The sequence below is a fragment of the Perognathus longimembris genome, chromosome 3 (genome assembly GCF_023159225.1).
Source record: "Perognathus longimembris pacificus isolate PPM17 chromosome 3, ASM2315922v1, whole genome shotgun sequence".
Taxonomy (NCBI): domain Eukaryota; kingdom Metazoa; phylum Chordata; class Mammalia; order Rodentia; family Heteromyidae; genus Perognathus; species Perognathus longimembris.
This window is the reverse complement of record NC_063163.1, coordinates 86,004,046-86,024,832: the sequence shown is the minus strand read 5'-3', so window position 1 is coordinate 86,024,832 and position 20,787 is coordinate 86,004,046. Positions and strand designations below refer to the sequence as shown.

Sequence of the window (20,787 nt, the reverse complement as noted above, 5' to 3'; positions counted from 1 at the left end):
ATGACCACCAAACAAAAAAAGTGGAACCGGAAGCTGATATGTGGGGAAAGCAGTTGTGGGCCCCGAGCATTTTCCTTTCCACCTGCGCGTGCTTTTCCAGCTATGTGGGTGGATCTCATGCTCCCCAGGGGAAAGAAACCTGTGCTGGTCACCGCTCCCCACATGCCCCTGCTGTCCCCAGGGTGTCACCGCTCCCCGCGTGCCCCTGCTGTCCCCAGCGTGTCACCACTCCCCGCGTGCCCCTGCTGTCCCCAGCGTGTCACCGCTCCCCGCGTGCCCCTGCTGTCCCCAGTGTGTCACTGCTCCCCGCGTGCCCCTGCTGTCCCCAGCGTGTCACTGCTTCCCATGTGTCCCTGCTATCCCCAGCGCTCACAGGGGCTTTCTGTATCATTCCGCAGCAACACACAAAGCCAGTTCCTGTGAGTGGAAACCCGGGCTACGTGCCAGGGCTCCCGCTGCTGGCTGGCTTTCGGCCTCACAGTGGATATCCTTTTTTGGGTCTGGTAAGAAAGGTGATTCTCTTTCTGTTGGGGCCCTGTGGACGACCTGTGGGAAGGAGAGACCAGACATGGCCCAGAGCTTCCCCTCAGGTTCGTGTGTGTGTGTGTGCCAAAGGGAAGAAGACTAGAGGAGACCAAGAACATGCCAGTGGTTTAGAACTGAAATCTTAAAACAGAAGAGTTGGCATTTGGGTGTATTCACTTCCACATTTAAAATGAATCTCCTGGCTTAGGAATGTGGTCTAGTGGTAGAGTGCTTGCCTCGCTCACATACGTGAAGGCCTGGGTTCAATTCCTCAGTACCACCTATATATTAAAAAAAGCCAGGAGTGGCACTACAGCTCAAGTGGTAGAGTACTAGCCTTGAGCAAAAAAAGAAGCCAGGGACAGGACTCGGGCCCTGAGTTCAAGGCCCAGGACTGGCAAAAAAATAATAAAATGAAACTCCTAAAAAAATTGGTGACTTAACAAAAATGTAGACTTACTTTTGAAGGGCCACTTTTTTTTTTTTGGTGGTCATGGGACTTGAACTCAGGGCCTGGGCACTGTCCCTGAGCTCTTTTGCTGAAGGCTAGTACTCTACCACTTTGAGCCACAGTGCTACTTCTGATTTTCTGGTAGTTCATTGGAGATAAGAGTCTCACAGACTTTTCTGCCCTTGCTAGCTTATTTATTTATTTATTTATTTATTTATTTATTTATTTATTTATTTATTTTGCCAGTCCTGCGGCTTGGACTCTGGGCCTGAGCACTGTCCCTGGCTTCTTTTTGCTCAAGACTAGCACTCTGCCACTTGAACCACAGCACCACTTCTGGCCATTTCCTATATATTCCTATATATTTCCTATATATGTGGTGCTGGGGAATTGAACCCAGTGGCACTCTTGCCACTAGGCCATATTCCCAGTCCCCCCCATCCCCCTGCTAGCTTTGAATCCTGATGCTCAGATCTCAGCCTCCTGAGTAGCTAGGATGATAAGCATGAGCCACCAGCACCCAGCTGGAGGGCCACTTTGTGAGGAATTTTCTTGTGAGGATCTACCACTCATGAAAAAGGCCACCAAGTGCTGGTGGCTCAGGCCTGTAATCCTAGCTCCTCAGGAGGCTGAGATCTGAGGATCATGGTTCCAAGCCAGCCAGGGCAGGGAAGTCCATGACCCTCTTACCTCATGGTGGGTCTTACGTTGGGTTTTGGGGCAGGTCTCATGATGCCACACGGCTGACAGGTGGGCCGGGCAGACTAGAGGATCAGGACACTGGTCCACTGGACATGGGCCTTAACTGTGTGGGAATGTCTGGGATTGTGCAGACCCTCAATAGACATGGACAGCTCACCATCCTCCACAGCGGGCCCGAGCAAGACTGCTTTGCAGGCTTGGGACCCCGGACCCCAGTGCTGTTTGGCTATGACATGCAGTCTGGCTGTCGACTAAGGTGAGCCACTTGTTTCCATGAGGGCCTCTTGGTGGGTGTCAGAAAAGAAAGTCCCTTTCCCCCCATGTTAGCCAGGCTCTGCCTCAGCCGCCTGTCAGGGACCACCAGTATCCACCAGTAGCAAAGTGACCACACCACGCACCTACAAACACAGCGGGCTGCACTCTTGTGTAAACTTGCCTTGCACTTGCATTCTGGGAGTCCTTGCTTGGTTTCTGGCTTTTTCCCTTACACAGCACAAGGTAAGCAGTGAAAAGAAGCCTGAGGGGCTGGGAGTGTAGAGTGCTTGCCTAGCATAAAGCCCTGGGTTCGATTCCTCAGCACCACGTAAACAGAAAAAGCCGAAGTGATGCTGTGGCTCAAGTGGTAGAGTGCTAGCCTTGAGCAAAAAAGAAGCTGAGGGACAGTGCTCAGGCCCTGAGTTCAAGCCCCAGGACTGGCTAAATAAACAAATAAATAAATAAGGAAGGGAGCCTGAGTGAGATCTCAGCTACTTATTGTCTTTTTTCTTTCTTTCTTTTTTTGCCAGTCCTGGAACTTGGACTCAGGGCCTGAGCACTGTCCCTGGTTTCTTTTTGCTCAAGGCTAGCACTCTGCCACTTGAGCCACAGTGCCACTTCTGGCTTTTTCTATTTACGTGGTGCTAAGGAATCGAACCCAGGGCTTCATGCATGCTAGGCAAGCACCCTACCACAAGGCCACATTCCCAGCCAAACAAAGATTGTTGTTTATTTTTTAAAATCCTTACATAATATTCATTTTCCATAAAGTCCAAAGCCAGTTTTCTTTTTGTCAGTTGTGGGGCTTGAACTCTGGGCCCGGGCTCTGCCATTGAGCTCTTCAGCTCAAGGCTAGCATTCTTCAACTTCACCCACAGCGCCACTTGCTATAGTCATTTTATTCTCAAATTTGTACATGATAGAAATTGGCAAATAGCTCTGCACAGCTGGATGAGGCCAGTTCTCCCCTCAATGACCGCATTCCAGAGTAGTCACTTGCCATTCTTGTGGCTGAGTTTATGAAAATCTCCCCCAAATCTTTCTTATTTATTTATTTATTTGCCAGTACTGGGGCCAGGGTGCTGTCCCTTATTTTTTTCCACCCAAGGCAGGCACTTTACCATACGAGCCACATCTCCACTTTGGCTTTTTGGGTTCATTGGAGGTAAGAGTCTCATGGACTTTCTGCCTCGAATGGCTTAGAACCACTATCCTCAAGCCTCAGCCTCCTAAATAGCTGGGATTATAGGCATGAGCCACTGGTGCTTAGCCTTCTGTATCTTTGAGTGACTTCCATATAATGCTGCTCCCTGATGTTTTGGTTTTGTTAGTTATTCTGGAGAATTCTCAGAGTCCTTCAGGAGGAACGGGTTGCCAAGAGGGCAGCATTTCCCCAACTTCCACACACTTGGTGAACAGAGCATGTCTCACAATGGAGCCTGGTTTGAGAAACTTGGTTTTTGCTCATCTTCATGGCCAAGACGCCCCCAGGGCAGGGGGCTTTTCCCTCTTCCTCCTGGACAGAGAGAGAGTAACCGAACTGGGGGCCATGCAGGCCTTGGCTGCTTCGCTCAGTTGGGACTTTTCCTTCCTGCAGGCTGAGCACCGCTGTCCCGTGCGGGCTGGCTACGCAGAAGGTCGTGGCGCTGCTGATGGGCCAGGCCTTCCCCGACTACATGGCCTCCTTCGGAAACTCGCGGCCCCAGGACATCCTGGATTGGGTGCCTGTCCACTTCGTCACCCGCTCGTCCAGTGGGAAGGTAGGGGGAGCAGGGAGGGCCTCAGACAGGGACTCTGTGAGGTGGGGTGAAGGCAGTGGGGATCGGTTTGGGAAAGGACGGTGGGCTTTGTCCTCCTGTGCCTTCCTTTGCCCCGCAGTTGTGTGGCTCCCGGCTATGCACTAACTTGTGGTAGTCACAGCCAGGCTGTAAGGTGCCTAGGAAACAGATGGCGCTCGTGTTTAGACTCGGGTCCCATGCCTGCAGTCCCCTGTTCATTATGTCTGTACAGATGTGCTGCTGCCTGAAACACCCTGATCCAAGCTAGGGCCCCCTTCCCCCCAGGTATCTTGTGCTGGGGCGGTAAAGATGGAGCCACCCGCCTGCACCGTGCACAGCCCACTCGTGAGCTTTCAGTTCCGAGTTCCCGAAGAGCAATGGAGGCTGATACCCTACAAATAGGTTCCTGGTCACGTGGGATTGGCCCACCCCCCCAATTTTCTTTTGTCTTAGCAGTCAATGTGTGGGCGGCCTGTCCCGCCCTGAGCTGTGCCCGCCCTCTGTATCCCTCTTCCCTGTAATTGCCCGCTTCTCCCTGTCAGCCTCCTCAAGGCCTCTCATTATCCACTTTATTTATAGCCTGGGCTTGGGGTGAGAGGGGGCGCAGTGTGCTCCGCAGCTGCACTCAGCACTTGGTCCTGTCTCCTGGGTGCTGGGCACTGACCCCCATTACCCTTTCCTGTGGGGACTGGAGGAGGCAGGAGGATGCGTGAGCTCCCCTCAGCACCTGTGGCATGCGTGCTTGCTGCAGATGAAGCTTTGCTGGTATCTTTGACAGGTGTGGACAGAGCTGAATGCCCTTCTGTATGTCGCTTCTAAATGGCCAGCTGATAAGATGAGAAGAGCGCTTGAGGTGGATGCTGGTGCTCACACCTGCGCTCCCAGCTCCTCAGGAGGCTGAGATCTGAGGATCGCAGTTCAAAGCCAGCCCAGGCAGGAAAGTCCAGGAGACTAGGCACTCTCCCCGAGCTGCTTTTGCTCTTCTACCACTTGAGCCACAGCACCACTTCTGGCTTTTTCTGTTTATGTGGTTCTGAAGACTCAAACTGAGGGCTTCGTGCACACTAGGCAAGCACTTTACCACTGAGCCACATTGTTAGTCCATCCATGAGACTCCTCTCCAATAAACTACTTAGTGACAGAGTGCTAGCTGTGAGCAAAAGCTCAAAGATGGGGCCCAGGCCCAGTTCAAGTCCCAAGACCAGCTAAAAAAAGAGTGCTTGAATTCCTTCTCAGTGTCTTTAAACATGGAGTGTAATCAGGTTCAGTTTCGGAAGCATCTCACTCAGGTAGAGGTGGACAGGTACTGGATGTTGGAATGGTCTGTGGGCCCTTCCAGCCTCACAGATGCTGTCTCTGGAACCAGGAGGGGCTGGAATATTTCCTGTGGTGGTGCCACACTTCTAGAGCCCTGAGGGCCCCAATAACGTGGGCTTTTGTCAGAGGTGTTTTAGTCTTAACTTCCATCTCTTCATTCTGAGCAGAACACACTGTGATGTGGGGCTGCCCTAGAACGAACCCAGGGCTGCAGGTTGAGTTTGACTCAGTGTGGTGCAGTGTGTGGGTGATGGGTTCTGTGTTGCAGGGTCCCTGCCAGCTCCCCGTGGCTCTGCTCCTGGAGGTGGAGTGGACCAAGTACGGTTCCCTGCTGAACCCCCAGGCCAGGATCGTGAACGTCACCGCCAGCCTCCTCTTCTCCGGGCTTCCCGAGGTGAGCTTGCGGCCCTCCCTTCCGCGCGGCACCCCCAGCATCGTGAACGACAGCAACAGAGATGGACACACATCCACAAAACCCTACTAGTACAGGCGGGATTTATTTCCTTGGTAAAAAAAATATTAGAATGTCCGTGAGTGGGCTCCCCGAGCAGGGGCGTGTTTCCCGAGCCATCCAGGGCTCTCCTCCCTGGATCAGGGCCGGGTGTGGCTCGCAGCACTGGGGCGAGGACGGCCACCAGCCCCCAGAGCTGTGGAGTCCGGAGTCCCGGTGACCTGTGGTGGCGCTGCCCAGTTGCAGGTCCGCTCGGGGCGGGACGGCGCAGTGCTCGTGGCCAGCGCAGTGCGGTTCGTGGACGTGTCAGCGAGGGCCGAGGCCGGGCTCCGGGCGCCACCCGCCATCCACGCACGGCTGCCCCCCGGCTTCTTCTTCCCTTTCGGGTGACGTAAGTGTGCGGGGTCCACACCCCGTTATTCCTCACAGCGTCCTCATTCCTGCCAGGCCCACGGAGCGCAGCCTCCGCGAGTCTTCTCAGGCACTAATTGCAGGGCAGCATTTCCACACTGGCCTGGGCCGGTGGGGGTGGGGAGGAGGGGCGAGGGGGTGCAGGGGAGGGGGCACAGGGAGGGTGGCATGAGGAGGGGGTAGGGGGTGCAGGGGAGGAGGGGCACAGGGGAGGGGGCGCTGAGACGGGGGCACGGGGAGGGGGCAGGGGGTGCAGGGGAGGGGGGTGCTGAGAGGGGGCACGGGGAGGGGGGCGCGGAGAGGGTGCAGGACACCGGGAGGGGCACAGTGGAGGGGGTGGGGGCACAGAGGAGGGGGGCTGTTTGGGGGGCATGGAGAGGGCACAGGGGTGGGAGGCACAGGGAGGGGGAAGGAAAGGCCTGGGTTGGGGGGCACGGGGAGGGGGCGGGGAGGGCACGGGTTGGGGGGCATGGGGAGGGGCGGGAAGGCCTGGGCTGGGGGTTCGGGGAGGGGTGAGGGGCACAGGGAGCAGCGAGTCGGCCTGGACGCTGGCTGTAGTAACTGAGGGAAGGCTAGTCCTCAGTCCTGGGGCCGGGCATCCCAAGACCAGCTCCTCACAAAGCCCGGGAATGGAAGACTTTTCTAGAATGGGCTGTCCTCTTCTTGCAGAGGGCGGTGGGCCCGGCTGTCCGGGGAGCCGAGGATGGCGTAAACCCGGGGCTGGTGTCTGGGAGGCAATGTGCCGGGCGGGGATCTGCTGCTGGCCGGGCCCCCCGGGTGCACTGCGGCGCTAGGCCTGGCCCAGCACCCCGTGGCCCTGCAGCAGTCCGTGCAGCCTCTCGATCTCTCGCTCCTGCAGCAAAGCCGATGTCAGCCCGGCCCACCCGGCAGAGGACGGCGTGTGGCGCGGCCCCCCAGTGCCTTACCTTCTCGGAGCAGCTGAACTCCAGGTGCTGGATCTTGGTGGCCAGCTGAATGTTCATCTGCTTCAACCTTAGGAGCTGCCGCTCCGAACGGGTCTTCACCGAGATAATGATCCCTGCAATTGCGGAGGGGCCCATGACGCGGCTTGTTGTGTGCGCATGTGCGTGTGCCATGAGTGGGGCATGAACTCAGCGCCTTTCCTGAGCTTTGTCACTCAAGCTTCACGCTCTGCCACTGAGCCACAGCTCAAGTCACCAGCTTTTTTGTTGGTTTCTTGGAGATAAGAGTCTCATGGACTTTCCTGACTTGGCTGGATCCTCAGGTCTCAGCCTCCTGAGTAGGTTTACAGGAGCAGGCTACCGGTGCCCAGCTAGGACACCTGAATTAAAACAAAGGCGCTCCAGGAAAAGCCTGAGGGCTCCCCAGGGTTGTCTTGCCCTTCCCAGAGGTATCCTTTTTCCTGTACTGGGGTTAGAACCCAGGGCCTCACCCCTGCTAGGTGGTGCTCTGCTGCCTGGGACGTACTCCCTGTCCTGGCGGTTACATTTGTTTTTTGCAACAGGGTCTTGCTAAATTTGTCTGGGTTGACCTCAGACTCAGTCTTCCTGCCTCTACTTCCCCAGCAGCTAAGCTTACAGGCACACACAGCTTTGGTGACAAGGGAAACACGGGCTGTGAGGGCGATGGGGCCACTCAGGTGGTGGCCGCCTGCCAGGGCCACACCTCCCCACAGACTTGGAAACCGCAGGCCACCAAATACTCCTGGCCCACCCACCTACCGCCCATGCGCATGGGGGACGCACCATTGATGATCCGGGCCACTCGCCACAGCCGCAGCAGGATCAGCAGGCCAAGGGCCTCAAACTCATGTTCCCGGAACACAAAGACGATGTCCAGGACAAAGGACACCACCACCACGATGGCATCCAGGATCTCAAACTTGTGGTGGAAGAACTCCAGGCGGAAGACAAAGATCTTCAGGAAAACCTCCACCACAAAGATGAACAGGATGGCAATGCTCATGTAGTGGAACACCTGATGACAAGGACAGTCATCACCCCACAGTGCAGATGCTGTGCAGGGCCGGCCTGCAAGCCCGCCACAAGCTACATGCACACCACCCAGAGCCACGCTCTGAAGAACCAGGACCTGTCACCTGCACCAACTCTGGGGTGACAGGTGCCCATCAAGGGGTGTGGTGGTGGGCATCCTTCAGGTGTCACTGCTCCTGTACCCCAGGGAATGGGTGCCCACCTAGGTGGGAAGTGGAGAAGAGCCACATCTAATTTGTGTGTGTGTGTGTGCGTGCGCATGTGCGAGTCTCACAGTGGCCAAGAGCAATTTGAACATGGAGAACCAGCAGAAAGGATGACCTGTGACACGCTGATTGGCTCTCGTCCTCCGGGTCCCTGTGAGGCCCTGCTGCCAGGGGAGCCCCCATGCCGGGAACAAGTGACCCCATGGGCAGCACTGCACCAGGGCTGCGACGCATTACCTGCACCGCGTATTTGTTCTTGTCAAGCTGGATGATCTTCAGGTCCAAGATGAGCTGGGCCAACACCAGGAGGGCATCCAGGATAACCAGGCAGATGATGAACACCTGCAGGCCGCAAGGACAACAGCGGGCCCTCGGTTCAGGTGCAGGCCTCTGGACGCCTGGCATGGGTGCCTACCACCACCCACCAGTGCCCAGAGTGCCCCTGCTCCCTGCTGGGCCTTTCTGCACTGTCTCCCATACCATCGCCCAAGGGCTACCTTCTCAAAGGACTTCTTAGTTGTATAGTATCTAGAGGACCCTATATTCTTCTCCTCACATATGGTGTATACACACGCACATCCAAGGGAAGCTGGGAGGAGGGCACAGAACGAGTGGAAAATGGGTGAAAAAATAATACAGTAGAGAGCTGGGAACATGGTCTACTGGCAAGAGTGCTTGCCTCGTATACATGAAGCCCTGGGTTTGATTCCCAGCACCACATATATAGAAAATGGCCAGAAGTGGTGCTGTGGCTCAAGTGGCAGAGTGCTAGCCTTGAGCAAAGAGAAGCCAGGGACAGTGCTCAGGCCCTGAGTCCAAGGCCCAGAACTGGCAAAAAAAAACAAACAAAAAAAACAGTAAACACAGTAGAGGGGGCCCAACAGCTGCAATGGACATTGATGAACACGAACTAAGCAACTCAAGGGAAGCAGGGGGAGGGAAGAAGTGAGAGAAAAAGAGGGAATATTACACTGAGCAAAACTAATGTACATATCACCCGACCTGGAAGGAATTGTTTTATTGCTTATTGTTTTATTGCTAATATTCATAGATGTTATAAGCATTGTAGACTAGAATGACAATGCCCATCATTGGGAAGGTTGAAAAATGAAAGCAAAGGTGGGGGGTGGGCAGAAGGAAGGGGGGGGAATGAGGAAGGAGGTAACAGGTCTAACAAGAAATGTATTCACTACCTTAAGTATGTAACTGTAACACCTCTACATCATCCTGACAATAAAAAATATATATATGGGTTTCTTTAAAAGTGGTTTGCCTTTTCGTGTGTGTGCGCACACATGCACTCATGCTGCCCCAGTACTGAGGCTGGAACTCAAAGCCTGGGTATTGTCCTTGAGCTTTTTTGCTGAAGGCTGGTGCTCTGCCACAGCCCCACTTCTGGCTTTTTTCTGGTTAATTGGAGATAAGACTCAAAGGGCTGGGAATGTGGCTTAGCGGCAGAGTGCTAGCCCAGCATGCATGAAGCCCTGGGTTTGATTCTTCAGTACCACATGAAGAGAAAAGGCCAGAAGTGGCACTGTGGCTCAAGTGGTAGAGTGCTAGCCTTGAGCAAAAGAAGCCCTGGGACAGTGCCAGGGCCCTGAGTTCAAGCCCCAGGACTGGCAAAAAAAGAGTCTCAGACTTTCCTGCCTGGGCTGCCATCCTCAGATCTCAGCCTCCCAAGTAGCTAGGATTACAGGTGTGAGTCTCTGGTACCTGGCTCCTTTTTTTTTTTGCCAGTTCTGGGCCTTGGACTCAGGGCCTGAGCACTGTCCCTGGCTTCTTTTTTGCTCAAGGCTAGCACTCTGCCACTTGAGCCACAGCGCCACTTCTGGCCATTTTCTATATATGTGGTGCTGGGGAATTGAACCCAGGGCTTCGTGTATACGAGGCAAGCACTCTTGCCACTAGGCCATATTCCCAGCCCCAAGCTGGCTCCTTTTAAGTCACGTGTGGGGAAGTCTGTGGTGGGCAGACATTGTCCACTGCTTCCAGAAGGGATGAAGACACTTGGGGTGCTTGCAACTGTGTCCTGCAAGGACCTGTGGGCTCTCCAAGGTCTCCCACTCCCCTCATGCTTCCAGCACCTGCTCGTCCCCTGGGGGAAGGCGGGGCCACACTCAGCATGCTACCCCCAACAAGGCCCAGTGCCTTCTCCTCCAGCCCTCACAGCCACAGGCAAAAACTAGGCAGGCATGTGGGGCGCCGGTGGCTCACATCTATAATCCTACTCAGGAGGCTGAAGTCTGAGCATGGTAGTTCAAAGCCAGCCCAGGCAGGTAAGGCCATGAGACTCATCTCCAATTAAGCTCCAGAAAGTTGGAAGTGGTTCTGTGGCTCAAGTGGCAGAGTGCCAGCCTTGAGCAAAAAGGAGGCTCAGGGACAGTGCCCAGTCCCTGAGTTCAAGCCCCATGACTAACCAAAGAAAATGAAAAAAAAAAAAAACCAAAAAACCCACAAACAGGCAGGCAGAGAAGAGACTAAGCCCTGACAGCAGGTCTCGGCTGCTACTTTTATGGAGTGGCCAGAGCGCACTCAGCCTCCAGGAAGCTCCCTTTCATTTAGTGTGTGTCTGTCTGTGGGGGTGGGAATTTGTATAACCTAAAAATTGCCATTGTGACCATTGTTACTTGCCATTGTGACCACTGGCACCAAGTTCAGGGGCCTTCAGTACCCTTGGAGTCTTGTGACCACTGCCACTATCTAGTTCCAGCGCCCCAAATGGGAACCCCAGATCCCCTAAACAGTTAATCCCGTGTTTTTTCTGTCCACTTCTATGGCCAGCCCCCATTGCTGTGTGGGCCTGGATGTGCCTGTTCTGGACCGGTCTGGTCTTATAAGTGTGATCAAGAGTGAGCAGCCTTGCCGTGGGCCTAGAAAGAGCATCCTGTGTTAATGGCTCATCCACATACAGTGCATGTCCATGATTCCTTTTCATGGCTGAGTAGTAATCCACTGAACAAAAAGGCCACATGTTATGTAGCCATCCACCCCGATGGACCTTTAATTTACTTTTGGACGGGTCTGTTCACACCCCCGGCTCTGCCTGTGCACCCCAGGGCCTCCCCGGAGCCACGGGCAGAGGCCGGTGCCCTCCTACCTGGAACCTGTGCAAGCTGAAGAGCTTCCGCAGGCGGCTCCTGAAGTCTCGGCGCGGCTCGGGTGCAGGCGCGGGGCGGGGGCCTGGCTCGGCGTCCCCGGTGCTGCCCTCCACCCCCGGGCCGGGCTCGGCAGGCGGCTCGTCCTCATCGTCCTCCTCGTCCACCTCGTTCTCCCACTTCTGGTAGTTGACGTTCCAGGCGCGGTAGTCGTCGCCAACCACGGTGAAATGGCGCAGGAAGCTGCTCATGCTGGGGCGCGGGGCCCGGCGGACGGCGGGGCCGGGGCCGGGCTGCAGGGGCGGGGCGAAGGCCAGGCTGGAGCCCGCGGAGGGCGCGGGGGCCGCGGGGGGCCGCGCGGGGGGGGGGGGGGGGCCGCGCTGGAGCCCGCGGGGCGCGCGGTGTCGGTTATTCCTGGAGCTCGGGGCCCGGCGGGCGCGGGGGACGCCACAGGAAGCCGGGCCGCGCCATGTGCCTGGCTGCGGCCCGCGGGGCCGGGGCCGGGGGCGCGGCCGAGCCGCCCGGAAGGACGGGGAGGGGGAGCCCCGCGTTCCGCAGGAAAGCTCTCCACGCGCGCGCGGGGCCTGCGGCGTCTAGCGGGCGCAGGGCCGCGACCCGGGGAGGCGGGGAGCCCCGAGGAGGCCGGGCACGGCCCCCCCCACCCGGCCCCCGGGACCGAGGCAGCAGCCCCCGCCGGCCTCCCAACCCACCTTGCCCCAGCCCCTCTTTCTGGAACTTTCTCCCCCAGACATCTATCCTCCTGGCAGAACTGCTCACTTGGGGCGGATTTCTCAAACACTCCAGACACACGTGCTGCCCCGCTCCATGGCACGGCGCAAGCAGGATACAGAAGGCTCTGGAAAGCAGCTGTGCTCCTGGCAGGCCGGTGCTCCACCACCAGAGCCACGCGCACTTCCCGCCTTCTCCTTGAGGCTCCTGGACTCTGCTGCGGGGCCTGGCTTCTCCCCGTGGCCCTCAGACCTCAGCCTCCTGAGCAGCTGGCCCTTCACACAGCCATTGGGTGCTCTTTGCTGGGCAGCCTGTCTGCCCCCCGACCCCCCACAGTGGCTGAGACTCCCCGCGGCAGGACCCCCCCCCCCCCCAGCACCGAGAGCCCGCAGGTGCTGTGCAGAAACCACATCTGACGAGGGAGGAAAATTCTCTTTCTGGAAACTTGCACCACTCAAGATGCAACTTGTAGTCATTTGGGATGAAAATATTTATAGCACCCAACAGAGCAGAAAGTAATTCTGGTTTTAAGTCAAGTTGATGTCAGCCAGAAGCAGCGAAGTTCTAGAAAGAGGCTCATAGCCGACCAAGGAATTGTGGGCCTTGCTCAGCTGCTTTGCCACCCTGGCCCATCCACACTGGAGAAATTGAGTCACAGGGGCACAGGGAGTGCTGCCCAGGCCTGGTCCGCAGCAGCGGGAATGGGTGGACTCCTTTCTCTTGTCTCCTTCCCCTTCATCTCTGATGGGGTGTTTCTTGTCTCTGCTCATCTCCCAGCCCTGTCTCAAAGCCCAAGACTTGGACCAGGCATGGTGGCACACGCCTGCCCTTCCAGCTATCTCGGGAGTAGAGGGGGGAAGATCACAGTTCATTGCCAGCCTGGGAAAACCTCAAGATCTTATCTGAAAATAACTAAAGCAAAACCGGCTGGGACAAGCCTGGTGCTGGCGGCTCACACCTGTCATTCTATCTACACAGCAGCAGAGTCCAGGAGACCCGGATCTCCAACTAGCCATCAACATGGTGAGAGTGGAGCTCACCCCATCGGTGAACCAAAAAGCTCGGCTCACGCCAGGCCCTGAGTTCAAGCCCCAGTACTTCCTGGGGCTGGGGATATGGCCTAGTGGCAAGAGTGCCTGCCTCATATACATGAGGCCCTGGGTTTGATTCCCCAGCACCACATATACAGAAAATGGCCAGAAGGGGCGCTGTGGCTCAAGTGGCAGAGTGCTAGCCTTGAGCAAGAAGAAGCCAGGGACAGCGCTCAGGCCCTGAGTCCAGTCCCCAGGACTGGCCAAAAAACAAAACAAAACAAAACAAGCCCCAGTACTTCCACATCCTACACACACACACACACACACACACACACACACACACACACACACACAGAGGGCTGGAGCATGGCTACAACTGGCAAGTAAGTGCAAAGCCCTTAGTTCAAACTCCAGTGCCACCAACAAACCCCACCAAAGAGAAAACAGCTCCCCCACCCCTACCAAGGAGCAAGCGAGAGCACAGGTGCTGCCCAGTGGGGCTGGCACAGGCCTAGGAGGGACAAGAAAGTTCTGGAACACCTTGCTCATTTGCAGGCTCTGAGGCCTCCATCTGCAGAGCAGGGAGTTCCCATGTTCAAGGCCCTCAAACACCCACAGGATGAAGATCCTTTTTAAGAATCCCTGCCTGCTCCTGCGGTGCTCCTCTGTCCTCTCAGAGCTGTTTCTGAAGACCTGGTCAGCTTGGGACCCCAGGCCCAGGCTCAAGGAGGCACAATGCCAGAGCCTTCGGCACACCTCCACCTTGTGCGCATGCCTGGTTGTAAGCTGAGGCCAGCACCAGGCGGGAACGGCAGTGCCAGCCCTGGCCAGGGCCGGCGGTGGGCACTGGTCCCCCATAACCTCCTGCAGTGGAGTGGCACCAAGGCTCTATATTTGGAAGCTAGGCAGCTGTCACAGAAAGAGTTGACATGAACTCACCCCGGAAAAATACAGTCTGGGGGCCCTAAGATCAGCCCATCAGACGCCCAGGGGGCCAGGTGGGGTGAAGGCAGGATGCACCCACTAGCCAAGGGCTGGCAGCACCCACCGAAGCCATGAGGCAGGCCTAATCCCGGCCACAGAGCGTGGCCTCGGAACTGCCTAGGAATAAAATGTCACTGCTTTTTATCTCGTGGAGGTACCCGGCTGGGTGTCCCAGCACCTCAGGGCTCTAACACAGCCAGGCTGAATCACCTCAAGGGGTACCCTGGAGTTCTCCTGGTGGCCTCTAGCAGGTGCAAAGGGCAGGAGGCCAGAGCCTCCTCTAGGAAGGCGGGATGGAGACTGGCCAAACCTATGGATGGCAGGCCACAGCAGGAGAATGGACGTGGACTCTTAAGTGAAATACAGAAGCAGAATTTGGGGTGAAGTGCCTGGCAGGGGGACTCCAGGCCATGCCAGGCCCAGTGCCTTACTGGGAGGGAGCCCAGCGGTAGCTGGCCTCCCACAGTCTTGCCTGTTTCAGCCTCCTGAGTGCTGGGATTACAGGCATGAGCCACCATGTCCAAATCTGCCCAGAGGTTGGACTGGGGGCTACTTCCAGAGCCAGCCTCCACCTGGCACTTACAAACCTCAATTTGGGGAAGGATGCGGGAGGTCAGCATAAACCCTGGTGTCGAGGCCAAGTCTGGGCCTGGCAAGCTTTTCCCACCAGGGCATGGCGGGAACCTGCCTGAAGCCCACGTTCAGCTGAGGCCAAGCAGGCTGTCCTAAGCAGTGGCCTGCTGGGTTCCTGCTTCCCTGGGCAGCTGTGACCTGTGGCTACTGATGGACAGCGCAGGTGTGATGGCAGAGGGCACAGAGTAGTGGGGCTGGGCCAGGACAGGAGCTGGCGCTGGGAGACAGTGGTGGCAGCCCAAGGGCCACTGAGCTGTGAAATGCACCAGTGTGCCGGACAGCAATGGGAAGACTCCGGAAGAAGAGCTCAGGGCCTTTGCACATGCTGTTTCTCTGCCTGGACTCTGTAACTCCCTCTGTCATCTGTCCTCACCAGGCCCCTCCCAAGCCCCCAGTTCCAGGAAGCTGGCCAGGACCCCTGTGCCTCTCCTATAGGGTGTTCTCCACTTATCTGTGCCAATGACTCTGTCACCCCCATTCCTGAATAGGGTGGGGGTCCTGTTTACACAGTAACTTCTGAACCCAGGAGACAGGGGGTGGGGTGGAAAGAAGACACAGCAGAAAGCAGAACTCCTGGCCAAGTGCAGCTTACCTGACCGCACCCCACTGAGCCTCAGTGTTCTGAGGAATGCCTATTTTTAAGATCAGGGAAGTCTTTAAATAAGCGTAGAAGCTTTTACTTCTCCAGGGTGGGGAGGAAGTTTGAAGTGCCCCAAAACAACCCATGCCAGTGATGGCCCTGCTCAGGGCACCCCAAAGCTGAGCTCCCTGCCTCCTCCCCATTTCCTGTAGGTTCAGGAACCATGATTGGCAGGTTCATCTGCCAATCAATGGCTGCACTATTTATAAACTGGGAATCTGGGAACAGAGAGGCTAAGAGCCTTACCCCATGCCGCAGAGCCAGGACTCAAACTCTAGCTGCCCAACGCACAGTCTGACTTAGTCTTTTGCTTTCTTTCTTTTTTTTTTTTTTTGGCCAGTCCTGGGCCTTGGACTCAGGGCCTGAGCACTGTCCCTGGCTTCTTTTTGCTCAAGGCTAGCACTCTGCCACTTGAGTCACAGCGCCACTTCTGGCCATTTTCTATATATGTGGTGCTGGGGAATTGAACCCAGGGCCTCATGTATACGGGGCAAGCACTCTTGCCACTAGGCCATATCCCCAGCCTGCTTTCTTTCTTTTTCAGTCTTGGGGCTTGAACTCAGGGGCAAGGTGCTGTCTCTGAGCTTTTTTTGCTCAAGGCAAGTAACTCTGCCACTTGAGCCATAGCACCACTTCTGGTTTTCTGGTGGTTACTGGGAGATGAGTCTCATGGCCTTCCCACTTGGGCTGGCTTCAAACCACAATCCTCAGATCTCAGCCTCCTGAGCAGCTAGGGTTACAGGAGTGAACCTCCAGAGCCTGACTTGGTCATTTCCTAAACTTTTTGGCGGTACTAGGTTTGATTTTTGTTTTGTTTTTGTTGCCAGTCGTGGGCTTGGACTCAGGGCCTGAGCACTGTCCCTGGCTTCTTTTTGCTCAAGGCTAGCACTCTACCTCTTGAGCCACAGCGCCACTCTGGCTTTTTCTATATATGTAGTGCTGGGGAATTGAACCCAGGGCTTCATGTATACAAGGCGAGCACTTTACCACTAGGCCGTATTCCCAGCCTTGTGGTACTTCGTTTGAACTCAGGGACTTATGCTTTCTAGGCAGCCAACTGAGCCACACTCTCAGCCCTTTTTTATGCTTTAAGTATTTTTCAGGTTAAGTCTCTCACTTTTCCTCCAGGGTTGGCTTTAGACTAGGATGCTTTTATTTATACTTTCTGAGTAGCTGAGATTACAGGCTAGAACAACCATGCTTGGCTTATTCTTGTTCATTTCCTAATAGGTGGAGTAGCGTTGCACTTGGTGGGCTTTGAGATCCCCCCCCCAGTGGGCTGGTTTGAAAGCTCACTTGGGTGGGCAGTGGGCATGTGTGCCTCTTTCTCTGTGGCAGAAATGGACAGGGAGAGAAGCACCGAGCTTATGGCATCAGAGGTACTGCTGAGGAATACAGACAAAGTAGCAGTGGAAACTGTGACCCGGGGCCTCAGTCCCCTTGGGCCAACATTTCAGTGCCAGGCAGAGGACCCGTGGAGGACACAGCTCTATACCCCCTTTTCTGCCTGCCCTGCCCGGCCCTAGGGAACCCATCCCAGACTCCGGGCCCCGTGGCCGCACACCATGCTGTTCCCGGCCAACAGCCCCGGAGAGGAAACGGCAGCCACAGTCCTCACCAAGCCAAAGCAGTGCAAGCCTGCATCCCGCTTCCCAGCGGGGTGGTCCAGAGCCCCTGTGCCCAGCATGCTTTGCGGTCACATGGGGTGATAAGGACAAAGCAAGGGGGCTCAGCCTGGTAGTAGAGATCACGGTTTACCAAGCCTTCCCGGTAACTCAGCGCTCTTCACTGGCTTCTACAGAGGGAAACTGAGGCTGGGAGCAGCGGGTCTGGTCTACAAAGCTGGGCTGGCAGAGTCCCAGTTCCCTACAGAGTCTGCAAACCCCACCACAGCGCTGCGCCCTGTGACTCTGGGCGCGGCACAGACCCCTCGCCAGGGCCACCGTCGCTCTGGCCTTGGGAAAGGCTCGGCATCTCCCAGCGGCCATTTACCTTTTCCTCCTGGGACGCCATGTTCCTGTCGCCTCTGCACCTGGAGAGTGAAAGGCTACCCGTCAGGTCCGTTACTCTGCCCTCCTGTGACACTGCGCTTTACATTTGCCAGTCAGGCACTCTACCGCTTGAGCCACATCCCCAGCACATTTTGCTCTGCCTAGTTTTGAGACTGGACTCTTGTTTTCTGCCCAGCTCCGCCTGGAGCCATAAGCCTCCCATTTATGCCTCCTGTTAGGCTGGGATGGCAGGTAATACCACCAGACCCAATTTCCTGGTTGTGATGGGGTGGGTCTCATGAACTTTTTGCCCTAGGTGGCCTCCAACCTCGATCCTCCCCATCTCAGCCTCTGCATAGCTAGGATTATATGTGTGACCCACTGTGCCTGGCTGCAGTCTTTTTTTTTTTTTTTTTTTTTTTTTTGTTTTTTGGCCAGTCCTGGGCCTTGGACTCAGGGCCTGAGCACTGTCCCTGGCTGCTTTTTGCTCAAGGCTAGCACTCTGCCACTTGAGCCACAGCGCCACTTCTGGCCATTTTCTGTATATGTGGTGCTGGGGAATCGAACACAGGGCCTCATGTATATGAGGCAGGCAGTCTTGCCACTAGGCCATATCCCCAACCCCTTTTCTTACAGATCAGTTTTCTTACAGATTAGTATAAGGCCTAAAAATATACAGAGTATACACAAATCTTGACTTGCGCCCAAAAAAGGATTGGAAGCTGGTTCTCAGACCAACAGCTGTTTAGTACAGGTTCTACCTTTTGGAAACTGGCAGTAGGATGTGGCAAACACACCCACCATGGCTCAAGGGTAGAAAGAACCCAATGTGCATTGATGAGTGGACACACAGTATGGCATAGAGTGTGACTGCCACTTTGGAATATTAGCTAGCCAGTGAAAAGGAAAGCAGCAACAGTAACATGCTATATACCATGAGTGGAAACAAGAGTCTAAGAGTGCCTTGAATGCCATTTCTATGACCTGCCTAGAATGGGCAAAGCTACAGCGACAGAGGGCAGATGGCTGGTGGCTAGGAGCTGGGGATGGAAGAATCCATAACAAAACCACAACAAAAGTAGCCCAGAACATGCATAAGAGGGTCACCGAGGCTCACAGCTAAGTGGGTACTGTGACTAGCGCCTGACTTTGAGCAAAGCTGAAGAAGGCAGAGAGCTGTGGGAGGAAGGATGTTGCTGAAGTCTGCGTGGAAGTGTAGAAAGAGCACTGTTAGGCAAGCAGTGTACAAATTCATCTGAGTCTTTACGGGCTACCAGGCCCTGTGCAGGGCACCCCATGGTCATGCATGCCTGTAACACCAGCTACTTAGGAGGTAGAAATAGGAGGATAGAGGTCTGAGGACAGCCTGGACAACGTTATGGAGACCGCATCTCACTGAATGAGCTGGGCCTGGCGGTGCATGCCTATCACCCCGGCTTTAGGGGGCATAGGTAGGAGGACACCGAAGCTGACCCTGGACACACATGTGAGACCCAGCCTGGAAAATGACCAAAGCAGAGAGGGCCGGGGGTGTGGCTCATGGCGGAGGCCCCGAGTTCACCCCCGAACTGAGAGGGAGGCTGCCTGGCTGCAGGGGGGCGTTGGCACTGGGGCGAGTGGAGGAGGCGGGCCCGCGGGGCCCGCGCTGGGGGGCTGGGGTCCGCACCCCAAGCCCCGCGGTGCGGGAAGGCCGGGCCTCCCGAGGCCGCCCGCCCCGTCCCGGTCCCGGTCCCGGTCCCGGCCCCCCGCCCCGAGGCGGCCCGCCCCGTCCCGGTCCCGGTCCCCTGCCCCGAGGCGGCCCGCCCCGTCCCGGTCCCGGTCCCCCGCCCCGAGGCCGCCCGCCCCGTCCCGGTCCCGGTCCCGGTCCCCCGCCCCGAGGCCGCCCGCCCCGTCCCGGTCCCGGTCCCGGTCCCGGCCCCCCGCCCCGAGGCGGCCCGCCCCGTCCCGGTCCCGGTCCCGGTCCCGGCCCCCCGCCCCGAGGCGGCCCGCCCCGTCCCGGTCCCGGTCCCCTGCCCCGAGGCGGCCCGCCCCGTCCCGGTCCCGGTCCCCCGCCCCGAGGCCGCCCGCCCCGTCCCGGTCCCGGTCCCGGTCCCCCGCCCCGAGGCCGCCCGCCCCGTCCCGGTCCCGGTCCCGGTCCCGGCCCCCCGCCCCGAGGCGGCCCGCCCCGTCCCGGTCCCGGTCCCGGTCCCGGTCCCCCGCCCCGAGGCCGCCCGCCCCGTCCCGGTCCCGGTCCCGGTCCCGGCCCCCTGCCCCGAGGCGGCCCGCCCCGTCCCGGTCCCGGTCCCCCGCCCCGAGGCCGCCCGCCCCGTCCCGGTCCCGGTCCCGGTCCCGGCCCCCCGCCCCGAGGCGGCCCGCCCCGTCCCGGTCCCGGTCCCGGTCCCGGCCCCCCGCCCCGAGGCGGCCCGCCCCGTCCCGGTCCCGGTCCCCTGCCCCGAGGCGGCCCGCCCCGTCCCGGTCCCGGTCCCCCGCCCCGAGGCCGCCCGCCCCGTCCCGGTCCCGGTCCCGGTCCCCCGCCCCGAGGCCGCCCGCCCCGTCCCGGTCCCGGTCCCGGTCCCGGTCCCCCGCCCCGAGGCCGCCCGCCCCGTCCCGGTCCCGGTCCCGGTCCCCCGCCCCGAGGCGGCCCGCCCCGTCCCGGTCCCGGTCCCGGTCCCGGCCCCCCGCCCCGAGGCGGCCCGCCCCGTCCCGGTCCCGGTCCCGGCCCCCCGCCCCGAGGCGGCCCGCCCCGTCCCGGTCCCGGTCCCCCGCCCCGAGGCCGCCCGCCCCGTCCCGGTCCCGGTCCCGGTCCCCCGCCCCGAGGCCGCCCGCCCCGTCCCGGTCCCGGTCCCGGTCCCGGCCCCCCGCCCCGAGGCGGCCCGCCCCGTCCCGGTCCCGGTCCCGGTCCCGGCCCCCCGCCCCGAGGCGGCCCGCCCCGTCCCGGTCCCGGTCCCCTGCCCCGAGGCGGCCCGCCCCGTCCCGGTCCCGGTCCCCCGCCCCGAGGCCGCCCGCCCCGTCCCGGTCCCGGTCCCGGTCCCGGCCCCCCGCCCCGAGGCGGCCCGCCCCGTCCCGGTCCCGGTCCCGGTCCCGGTCCCCCGCCCCGAGGCCGCCCGCCCCGTCCCGGTCCCGGTCCCGGTCCCCCGCCCCGAGGCGGCCCGCCCCGTCCCGGTCCCGGTCCCCCGCCCCGAGGCCGCCCGCCCCGTCCCGGTCCCGGTCCCGGTCCCCCGCCCCGAGGCCGCCCGCCCCGTCCCGGTCCCGGTCCCGGTCCCGGCCCCCCGCCCCGAGGCGGCCCGCCCCGTCCCGGTCCCGGTCCCCCGCCCCGTCCCGGTCCCGGTCCCCCGCCCCGAGGCCGCCCGCCCCCCGCGGCTGGGCCCCGCGCGGGGGCAGACGGCCTCCCCCTTTCCCTCTCCCTCCCTCTCGCCTTCGGGGAGCCGGGACGGCGCGGGCTCGGACCCCGTTAGGGGCGGGCTCCCGCGTCCCCACCGCGGGGCTGGGCGCTTACCGCGGCGCTGCCCTGCGCGGACGGCGGGACGCTCGGCGCGGAGCGCGGACGGACCGGCCGGCGGGAGCGCGGAGCTCCGAGGGCCGAGGTCCAACTGTGGCCGCGAATCACGGGACCGGCGGGGCCCGGGCTGC

The 20,787-nt window shown here is 59.0% G+C and overlaps 2 protein-coding genes across 5 annotated transcripts in view; one reads left to right on the top strand and one right to left on the bottom strand.

The window, feature by feature from the left end:
• The window catches only part of Tctn1 (tectonic family member 1), a 20,385-nt gene extending 11,719 nt beyond the window's left edge, over nt 1–8,666 (top strand). Inside the window, exons 10-15 of one of the 4 annotated variants that reach the window (XM_048342961.1) lie at nt 399–479; nt 1,789–1,934; nt 3,531–3,693; nt 5,297–5,422; nt 5,726–5,883; nt 8,337–8,666. In XM_048342961.1, the coding sequence (XP_048198918.1) occupies nt 399–479; nt 1,789–1,934; nt 3,531–3,693; nt 5,297–5,422; nt 5,726–5,869 (660 nt within the window). In that variant the 3' untranslated portion in view covers nt 5,870–5,883; nt 8,337–8,666. Of the gene's footprint in view, nt 1–398; nt 513–1,788; nt 1,935–3,530; nt 3,694–5,296; nt 5,423–5,725; nt 5,884–8,336 lie in introns of all 4 variants that reach the window. The other 3 variants (XM_048342960.1, XM_048342963.1, XM_048342964.1) reach the window with 3 other exon arrangements.
• On the bottom strand, nt 6,619–20,787 carry Hvcn1 (hydrogen voltage gated channel 1). The gene is made up of 7 exons (XM_048342968.1): nt 20,654–20,787; nt 17,180–17,219; nt 11,170–11,460; nt 8,310–8,414; nt 7,618–7,849; nt 6,817–6,929; nt 6,619–6,743 (listed from the first exon to the last, which is right to left on the bottom strand). Exons 2-7 carry the CDS (start codon nt 17,198–17,200, stop codon nt 6,681–6,683), a joined length of 825 nt encoding a protein of 274 aa, XP_048198925.1. The 5' UTR covers nt 17,201–17,219; nt 20,654–20,787; the 3' UTR covers nt 6,619–6,680.

Excerpts from the sequence above, each read along its gene's own strand:
- Hvcn1 (XM_048342968.1), bottom strand. The coding sequence starts at position 17,200 with ATGGCGTCCCAGGAGGAAAAG. Across the intron at positions 6,930-7,617 it reads AGTGGCCCGGATCATCAATG|GGATCATTATCTCGGTGAAG; the intron begins GTGCGTCCCCCA and ends CCGCAATTGCAG. Across the intron at positions 6,744-6,816 it reads AGTTCAGCTGCTCCGAGAAG|GAGCGAGAGATCGAGAGGCT; the intron begins GTAAGGCACTGG and ends GCTTTGCTGCAG.